Source organism: Nilaparvata lugens, chromosome 10 (assembly GCF_014356525.2).
Source record: "Nilaparvata lugens isolate BPH chromosome 10, ASM1435652v1, whole genome shotgun sequence".
Classification (NCBI taxonomy): Eukaryota; Metazoa; Arthropoda; class Insecta; order Hemiptera; family Delphacidae; genus Nilaparvata; species Nilaparvata lugens.
In genome coordinates this window covers 8,464,179-8,474,543 of record NC_052513.1, presented here as the reverse complement: position 1 = coordinate 8,474,543, position 10,365 = coordinate 8,464,179, and the positions used below count along the sequence as shown (strand labels likewise).

At 34.1% G+C, this 10,365-nt stretch overlaps 1 protein-coding gene across 2 annotated transcripts; it reads right to left on the bottom strand.

The window, feature by feature from the left end:
* Positions 1-859: 859 nt before the first annotated feature.
* Positions 860-9,393, bottom strand: LOC111044917 (UDP-glucosyltransferase 2-like). 2 transcript variants are annotated; one of them, XM_039436218.1, is made up of 7 exons: positions 9,190-9,393; positions 7,843-8,031; positions 5,214-5,404; positions 4,002-4,467; positions 3,297-3,525; positions 2,240-2,459; positions 860-1,297 (listed from the first exon to the last, which is right to left on the bottom strand). In XM_039436218.1, the coding sequence occupies exons 2-7, from the start codon at positions 8,029-8,031 to the stop codon at positions 1,000-1,002; spliced, it is 1,593 nt and encodes a 530-aa protein (XP_039292152.1). In that variant the 5' UTR covers positions 9,190-9,393; the 3' UTR covers positions 860-999. The 2 variants fall into 2 exon arrangements, with proteins under 2 accessions (XP_039292152.1, XP_039292151.1); XM_039436217.1 differs by lacking the exon at positions 9,190-9,393 and adding an exon at positions 8,703-8,717.
* Positions 9,394-10,365: the final 972 nt, after the last annotated feature.

The window sequence follows — 10,365 nt, the reverse complement described above, 5'->3', positions numbered from 1 at the left end:
GTTCAATTGAGTCCAGCGCTGCATACCCCTAAATAATAGCAGTTGCTTATTTTTGTTTTCGAGTCACAAATTTCTGAGCTGATAAATTGAGAAAGAGCTCCGGGATTCGCCAAAGCAAATGTGTCTCTTAATTGCTTGAATGAGGCTAATCTTCAGTTATGTGGTCGGCTGTCTTAGTAACTCTCTGTTTTATTATTAACTGAAGAACAGTCACTGAATAAAATCAAATAGTTACTGAATATCAGTCGGTTTAATTGTAGAAATTTTTGTCTCGGTAGAACCATATCAGTCTCGGAAAAGTTTCTGTAAAAACTGTAGAAGTTCTTGTTATGAAGTGATCGTGGAAAAATTATTCATGCTTATTCTTGAGTATAACAATCAATCGAAATAATGATAGATCATCATGCTTTACATTGAGTTTTTGAGTTGTGTAATTGAGTTTTCTATTTTCAAATCAACAGTGTCACAATGAACAGCTCAAATCTTCTCAAGAGTTGAGAAACTTCATGGAAAATTATCGCTATTCTTGAGGCTGAATATTAAACTGATCACGATGCGAATCTAATGTGTAGATTCACGATCTTTTACTCTTTGCTTTCTTCCCTTTCTGACCCTTGCCCGAAGGAATAAGGGCAACAATGCTCTTGATGAGTCATGAAGTAATCATCTAATCTTGAGTACTATGAAGTAATCATGGAGAAATTGTTGATGCGTATTCTTGAGTATAGCAATCAATGGAAATAATGGTAGATAGAGCTTCACATATTAGCTAATTGAGTTTTCTATTTCCAAATCAACATTGTCACAATGAACAGCTTAAATCTTTTTGTGTAAGGATAGAAGAGTCAAGAAACTTTATGGAAAAATCGCCATTAGTAAGTCAGCTCAAATCTTCTTAGGTGAGGATGGAATAGTCAAGAAACTTCATGCAAAATTATTAGGCCACTATTCTTGAGGCTATTTATTAAACTGATAACGATACAAATCGAATCTGTAGATTTACGATCTTTTACTCTTCGCTTTCTTCCCTTTCTTACTCTTGCCCAAAGGAATAAGGGCAACAATGCTCTTGATGAGTTTGTAAATTATGTAGAGAACGAATAGTGCGGCAGCGACAATTGCACCATACACATCGACGAGCTGCACTTGGATCCAGTTCATGTTGAGATTTTGTGGCCGCAAATGCCTGGCTCCCTTGTGCCTTATGACGTACTCCACCCACCAGGCCGCCTCATCCAGGGCGGGAACCATCTGATCTTTCGATAACGACGATAGTCTGTTCATGTTTGATTTGAACCTAAAACAAGAGAATGCGTTTCTTTATTTCTCGGAGAAGTGAATCATCCGCTATTCAATATTCATTTGTAACATACTACATCTTGAGAAAACTTTTGTGGAGTTAACCAGGTGAATTGATTCGAAATAAAAATTGGTACTCATTAAAATGCTCATTCAGTAAATCAAATTAATATCCGAGTTTCCATGGGTGATAATTTAGAATACCACGAGAAATAACGAAGAATGGATGAAGCTGGGGATGGAGAATCTAATTAATATAATGGCTTACTCTTCAAAGCTTGTAATGAGAGTGAAAGTCTAAATGTAAATATATTTTTTCCAATACGGTACCTATATTGAGAGAGTGATTCATTTTAAACTATTAGCATTGATCAGCTACATTCTCTCGTGTCTGACATGAAATCAATGTTATTAATTCATATTATTACTGTTTATTCCTCTAACTTCTGTCAACCAATCACAATTTTGCCATAGACAAAGTGACTTTCAAATGATATGGCATATCGCATAGAAATACATTTTTTTTTTAATATTCTTAGTAAGTGAATAATGATTGGGAGAAAGACTGGAATATTATATGATCAACAATCAACTTATTATCAGAATAACAAGGTTTGGTTGTCTCATTATTCCAATCACGATAATTTAAACTGTAAACAGGTATATAATTACTACACTATAATTGGTGATTGAAATAATTTGTATTCCACAGATGGAATTTGTACTTTGTAATATATCACCAACATTGTCACATAGGAAGTTAAAAGATTGGAATTTTATTTTTGGATATATTCATGGGCATACTAGAATTCTTTCTAAGAATAAGATTGTAGCTCAGATTTCAAAAATAGTCTAAGAAACTAGAGTAATGTAATTCACGAATAACAAATACTCTAGATATTTGTCTACCATTTTTAATAATTATTTGGATATTACTCACTTTGGGTCAGTGAGCATGCTGCTTATGACGTCATAAAAATTGTCCTCCGTCAATCTGCTAAGCAAGAGAGACAGACCGGCTCCCTCCTTCTCTATTTTAGCAGCCTGATGTGGCTGATCAGCAAATAAGGGTATGACCAGAAGTGGCACAGCGTAATAGATCGCCTCCTCCGTGCTCTGCAGGCCGCCTTGCGAGATGAAAATCCGGCATTTCGGGTGAACTGCCCAGAAATCAAGCAAAATTAATGGATTATGGAAACAGATATTGGAGAATAACTACGAGTTATATTGCGAATTTGACATTTTTACCTTGTTGAATTGAAAAAAAGAATATAAATTGTTATAGGTCAGCAGATTTTCAATACAAATTTATTTATTGCCAACAATAATATTCTGTCTTTTCAAGTGTTGAGCGTACAACTCATGCAGATGGAAAATATTAAATAGATATTGAACAGAGAAGTATTTCCATTTCCGTCACTATCATTGACAAAAATAATACTTTTATATTGACATTTAATAATACTTTTTTATAGAATAATAATTTTCTCATTTACGACAACCCCAATAATTGCAGTCAATAAACACCACTTTCATAATTGTGTATAAGCTGATTGAACTTAAACCATTCTCCAATTGATTTATTTTTTGCTTATGAGGATCATCCTTGAGAATAATTATTCCTATTTTACATCATTTTCAAGTGAAAGTTGGACTCATATTTATGAAAGTGAAAACTATCGACTTTTTGTAAAACGTTAAAGTTAAAATATTTGAACGTTGAATATTTTCATCAGGATTTGTGAGATGGTTTTGAGCTCTGCTGTCCTCTTAACTCTCGATGTATTAATAAATCATTTTTCTGTGAACAACGGTTGCACAAATATCTTTGTGTGGTTAAGTTGGGAAAAGACTTAAAAACCAAGAAATTGTAAACTTTTATTCATGAAAATATAGAGTAATACAGTGAATCGTCTATAAGACGCTTCAGTAGGGGAATGATTCTGATTAAACAAGCAGGAAGTTGATTGGATTATTCCAAAATTGACTAGTCTTACCTAGAATACTCTGTTGCGGGAACCATTTTCTAATCAACAAGTTTGAAGGCACATTTGATAGTGGAGACTCAGCTTCATATTTCCAAAAGAATCTTATCTTCGGAAATCTCCTGATGGTTTTGAAAAATATTTCCCGTTTTTCTCGAGGAACAGAAGTTCCCTGCATGTTACTTCCCAGACTGAAGTAGACAATGCCTTGTTCAGCTGCGTCAATCCATTGTTTCAAATCCTGTGTAAAACATCAAACAAAATCTCAATTCACCATCGATAGTAGAATAAGAATAATAAGAGAATGTCAATTCCAAAACACACAGCACACAAACATTTTGTCAGTAACTATATAGCTCTCTGAATGTACCACTTCTGTCTAAACGGAGATGGATTGATTAGCTGTTCGTTTAAAACTAGACTGAACCACATCATAATAATAATTGTAGCCTAAATGTAATCATAGATTGGCAGTTAAAGTGGATAGTGCATATGGCCCTCAGTATTCTATCATAGATTTAATACAATCATATATTAAACAATAAATTTACAAATATTTGGATTTTTTGTCATTTGAAGTTTGTAAATGAATTAGTTCAATGGATCTCTGAAGATTGATTTTTGTATCATCAATCATGAGTTTGGATTTTTCAATATAATATATCTACCCAGATTCATGAGTTTAATTTTGGAAATTCTTTAATTTTCATACTGTACCTTTAAAAGAGGCTCAGGAGAAGGTTGAATGTGGAACGTTCCCGTTCTGACATAGTTCGGAGGAATACTCATTGGGTAAGCGACGGACAGATCAGCTGGTACCAGCAACAAGCTCTTGTTGAACTCCATTTCCCTCGCTGATGGTGTGTTCGTCCCAAAGTATTTCTTGAGAATGGCCTCTTGATAAGGGAACAGCTCGTACTCGACCAGATACCAATTATACCAGTACAAAAACGTGTTGAAACATCTTTCAAGGAAGGTCATCGAGTCGCTATGATGAGAGAAGATGTGAGGCATGTAGGAAGGGTTCACTTTGACTCCCATGAACTCGTCGAGGGCCGACCACGGCACGAATGTGTGCACTCCGATCACCGGCGGAGAACCCAGTTTGTGAGTCAGTCCATGGAAGCTGCTGTAGTATTGGTTCTCTATCAACACAGCGTCGAACTTCATAGAGGCTGCTTTACTGCAAAATGAATAGGAAAATTCTACAATCATTTCAGGAGCAAGGTGCTTGCATCTCTACTAGTAATTTTATAGAGTCTAGAATTTTTAGTATTCATGCCGCATTGTTGTAGTTTTTTACCGAAGTAGAACACTGATTCACTTTTTAAAGACAGTTTCACTTATGAATTCCATCAAATTTTCCGAATAATGAATAAGTTTTTATTCTTAACATTCCTCCTGAATTGATGATCAAGAAGAGGCTCTGTTTCAATTTAAAAATACATTGAATAGAATCAATCGAATTTTCGCAAAAATTATTCTTGTTTCAAGTTTTCCTGTTAATAATAATAATATCGAGCCAGGTCGGCTGGCTCAGGTTTGGTGTCAGAGTTTTTAGGTCGCAACTGATCAATTTCAGGGCCTCTGACATGACCTAACGACTGTTTTTTAGGCAACCGGGACCGATGGCTTAACGTATCCATCCAAAACACGGATAGTAATTCATGTTAATAATTCATCATAATGGTTTGTAATGTTCTATTTTCACTGCGGTAAGTATCAAGTCAAGACATCAACTTTCAAGAGCCACTTGATGAAATCTATGGATATTTCCACCTAGTATTGCATCAATTATTGCTTTTTTAAAAGCTATTTTGTATACTGATTCTGCCCAAGAAACTATAGACAAATACCAATTTATGATCAATTATGATATTGTATTGATCTTGTTAGGTGAAAATGATGGTAGGAGTCATCTTCACTCACCCAATGAATGCTTGAACTTGAGGAAGGCCCAACTCATAATCACAAAGTTCTGAGAAAACCTGAGGTAGTTTCTTGAAGATTTCGGCTGCTGACATTTCTCGTTGAAGGTTGAAACCAAACTTCTCATCCATCTCCTTGAGATTTTTGTAAGCACTAGACATGTCTATGTAAGTGTAGTTGGGAATTGGTTTCTGTTCAAAGAATATTGATATTAATAATTTTAAGTGGTGGATGTGGTTTAAGTACTCTCACGTACTATAATCTAGTATGATAGATACATGGTTGCTAATCAAAGATTGAAACTGGATTGATTATCATGAAAAACGGCTCAGATCACTAAAAATGACAGGAAATTTTAAGTGTTTCAAATCACAAACCTCTGAATAGAGAGAGTAGATTGGTGAATACGAAAAAAACTTAATATTTGGAACAGATACCATGCTCCCTGTAGATCAAGTATTTTGGTATTCGGGATAAATATTAAAAAATAATAAATTATTCAACTCTCAATCAAAAATCAATCAACAATCCACAATAAATCATCCACAAAAAATCAACCACAATTATTTGTATCCCATTTTGCTTTTCATTTCGAGTTTTATTAGGATTTGTGTCGAATAAAAATCAAATCAATAAGACATATCAGCTACTTATACTTGAGACACACTTGACATTATTTTTTCAATTCAAAAAATTTCAATTAATTATATTTTTATTTAATTTCCAATTAAAAATATATTGAGAAACATCTATCAATATTCTAGTTATTCTCTATAGATCCAACATCATTTTTATCGTAGCATTATTTATCCTCTATGAGATGATATAATATCACTAATAATTATTAATGGATTTTTTATCAATCCCAAACTTGCAACAAAGTCATTCCCCTTGACTCCATTCTCAGTTGATCAAAATTCATCATCACCTCATCTTATTTGCAAAACTTGCGTTTTCCACTCAGCCTGATTAAACGGAAACCGACACTTAGAAGCAGGGAGAGGGGAGCCGCATATTTGATACAGATACCTTTCATGAATAAAGCCTCACTCAATGGTTGCCCAATAATTTGGTCAGTGAGGTCTAGACAGCCGTAGGAAGATTATTTGACCACTAAAAGCACAGACTATACGCAGAATCTCGCCTCGAACGGCGCTTTAGCAGAAACTGAATCACTCTACGCTATGTACACTGACTGCATTTTCTCTCCTCGTTTGAATAAACACTTTGACTTTGAAGATGTTAACTAGAATCTACTACCACAACGATCAAATGATACATTGTGTAAAATTGTTTGACTCTTTAACTACCATACGTAGATCTGAAGAACTACCTTATTAACCCAACTAATAAATGAATAGTTTTTTGTTTATTCAATCACAATTGAATTCCTTGTGTACTGCTGTTTGATCATTCAACTACGTGGATCTAGAGAACTACCTACTTAACTCAATGTTCATACATCCTTTTTGAAAACCTATCCATAATAATATAATAAAGAAGAGAAACGTCTTATGCAGGTACGGGATAGAAAATTCACGATTGACGCATCATCAAGCATCAACTACTGAACTGATTAACTTGAAATTTTGCATATAAATTGCTAATTTACCAAGACCTAATTTCAGATTTCAGTACAAGTTTACAGTTTATCAAGTGCTTTAAACAAACCCCCTCGGAGCACGGGTCACCTACTAGTCTATTATATTCATACTTTCGAGCCAACATTATCAGACTTCATTTATTTTCACGGTACCGGTCACTTTCAGTGATACTGATATGTAGGAATTCATCTTTCAGAATGTCCCGTGTTTCGTTAGGAAAACAGTGTGGTGAATTGTCAGTGCCCCAGCCTTGTGTCCTATAAAATAAAATAGTGCGATGCGAACGTCACTGTCCCTTTAAAGCACAAACTCCTTAAATACAGCTAGAAGGATAATCAGGCTGTATGTAATTTATGTTGATGTTTGAATAAAATACTGTGAGACTTTTGGATTTGACCTAAGGGTCCTTTTTAACTAGTTTTCCATAAGGAACGGACTCACCGGTTTTAATTTAAGCATCGTCCCCAGACAGCAATCCTCCGGTAGAGCATTAGGTAGTCTTCCGTCCGCCAGCCTTCTTTCACACGCGTATTCACTAAACCGTTTAAATCACTTCGATTCTCCGCACACCTTTACAATTGCGAGTTCCGAGAAGTCTAGGAGAAGAGTGACGAAAACACAGGCGGAGTTCCTTCTCAGTTGCCGGGAGAGAGTCCCGTTACTCTAGCAGATAACGCCGATATTTCCCCAAAGTTATGGAGGTGGGGGTAAGCACCCTCAATTGTAAAAGAGAGAACTCTCAATGTAAGAGGAATAGATAATGAACATGGAGGTAGAGATAATTTGAAGAACACCTTTCCGAGAGAGAGTAAACAATAATTATTAAAAATATAACTTGACATATATTGACAGCTATAATAAGGTACTGAAATGAATTTTTATTATAATTAATAAATGAACTGAAGAAATAGCAGGCTGGCATCTTATCTTATCGATATTGCTGCTCGCTACTATCAATTTGAGCTATGCCAGCCCGCTTGTGAAATGTGATGTCACAATACCTATAAAAATAATTATCTCCTCACCTTGGGTGGATCAGTGGTCAGCACAGTGAGATTATGTCCCCTTCTGGCGAGTTTTTCTGAAAGGGCTAGCAGAGGTTGTTGATGACTGTATGCAGGGAAAACTATGATGCACAAGATGTTGCCAGCATTCGAACTGGTTACCATCACCATGGATAATAGTATTGTGATAAATTTGTTTTTGAAACCCATCTAGAAAAAATTATAACATAAGTTATAGAATTCAGTTAATTTTTCGAATTTTAAGAGAAACTAAGCATTTGGCTTTGGAATAGTTGATTAATTGATAATGGAATTGGATGAATTTCACTCAAATAAATAACACATTACAGAAGATGAGCTGAAAAATACAAAGCTTCTACATGTTATAGAATACAAAAGTATTTATTTATTCATATGGGTTTTATCGGCAGAGAGATCCTTTTGGATGTTCTGCCTTGCCGTATTATCCAATGTCATTTCCTACTTTCCTATTCACAAGTATTCACAAGGTTCAAGTTTTATCACCAAACATTTACGATTTCACTTCCTGAGTTTTCATTCTAAAAAGATCAAAATTAACAAGACTTATTTCTAAAGACAAACTCACTACAAAATAATAATACTTGTATGAAACTATTGTCAATCTATATATATATAATATATATATATATATATATATATATATATATATATAATATATATATATATATAAATGAATGTCTGTTTGTGTGTTAGTTTGTTTGTTCCCTATAGACTCGAAACCACTTGACAGAACGGCATGAAACTTTGGGAATAGGTTGCGTGAATATTGGGGATGGTTTCTGACCAGAAATTATAATAGGGGGGCTAATAATAATTATATATTAATCCATTTTACAGACCTATGTTTTCGAAATTGTCGGCCGAGCGGCTAACGTAGAACGGGAAGATCATCATGATTCAAGATCATGTTGTGATAATATGATTCATCATCCAAACTTATCAGCTGTAATAAACACGTCACTCTGTGATAAAATTGTTTACTGGTATTAAAACGGTAGTTTTAATCACATAGGAAGTCCGTATTGTGATGTAAATGAAAATAATGATTATCAGATAAATTTCATGATTCACCAAATAAAGTCAAGTGTGACATGAGATACAATGACTTTTTGGCGGTACGAAGTTCGACGGGTAAGCTAGTTATTTATAATCATAGAAAAGAAATGAGCGTAGGTTTGCTCAGATATGAGTCACGAGAAAAAAATTATTTTATTTTTCAAAAAACTAGTTTAATTTATCAATACAAAACAATGATAATATCAATCTCGAATCTCAATCATTATTGAATAATTGTTATTGGAGATAGTAAACAAAATTATTACTCACGTTTGCATGTGTTTACTGGATTCCAAGGCTGAAATTCAATTTTTTAGTCTGAATGAAGCTGTATGACAAATATTTTCATGAAATTCAACACTGAAATTGGAACCTTTCATAAGTTACTGACCGTACGGAAATCAGAAAAATCACCTATTCATTCTCAATAAAAATAGCAGACTACTTTACCGTTCTAGAGTCTAGAGTGATTAGAAGTTTTTGTAGAGCCTGACACTATTAGCGATAATTGATAACCTCCTGGCTCTTCTTCATTGTATAAAAAAAAATAGTCTTCAATGATGTAAATGTTGGTCACTGTCATGATACCCAGATGACGGAAGGCATCTCGACATGTCTCTCTTTGTAAATTGGATACTGTGGGAAAGAATAATTTTCAAATCATCGTCAGCAAATGACCAGCCTACATAAACAAGAACCGACAATAACCTCCTATTAAAAGGAATAGGAAAAATTTTAGAAAATTTATAATTCTCTGATCAAAATTATCATAATCAGCCTAACGTTTTTGTGTGTTACTTTCAAAATTCCAAGCAAAGCTGATGCTATTCACTTTTCCTACTTACTGGGCTACTACAATTTCTTGGAATAAAATTTATTTATTCAGAATCCTACAACTTCTAGGAATAGAACAAATGAGTTAATATTTTGGTGACTTGAAAAAACATAGAAAATAGGGCTAGTAATTTTCTATGCTCGAGCATTTTTATTGTATTCAAAAAACTGAGATTTTATCCCACCTCGAACTTTCTTTCATGTTGAATCTGAGACTGATTTGAGTCGGTTTCCAAGCTAGGGATTTAGCTAAGTTCTAGACTTTAAACAGCTGGAGTCAGACAATTGGCTTCCGAAACGGAGTATAGCACTACCTACGTAAACACCTCTGTTCACGGAGGTTGTGGGCGTAGTCGCAGTCCACGTAAACGTTGATTTTTAATTAAATTTTGATAAACCAGAAAATTGAACACAAAATATAATAAAAAAATAGTGTAAAGTTTCAGCTATTTTTAATTATTTGGGAATGTTTAATTTCGTCAAAGAAACCCGTTTACAATTTATTACAGAAATGATAAAATCCTATTACATTAAGCAAGCAATTTCTGTATATATTTATATATTGGTTATTTATATCCTATTTTATTAAGCGAGCAATTTCTGTATATATTT

Coding starts and splice junctions, on each gene's coding strand:
- LOC111044917 (XM_039436218.1), bottom strand. CDS start 8,031: ATGGGTTTCAAAAACAAATTTATCACAATACTATTATCCATGGTGATG. Junction 4,468..5,213: donor CAAGTTCAAGCATTCATTGG/GTGAGTGAAGAT, acceptor TTCATTTTGCAG/TAAAGCAGCCTCTATGAAGT. Junction 2,460..3,296: donor CCCGCAACAGAGTATTCTAG/GTAAGACTAGTC, acceptor ATTTCTGGGCAG/TTCACCCGAAATGCCGGATT.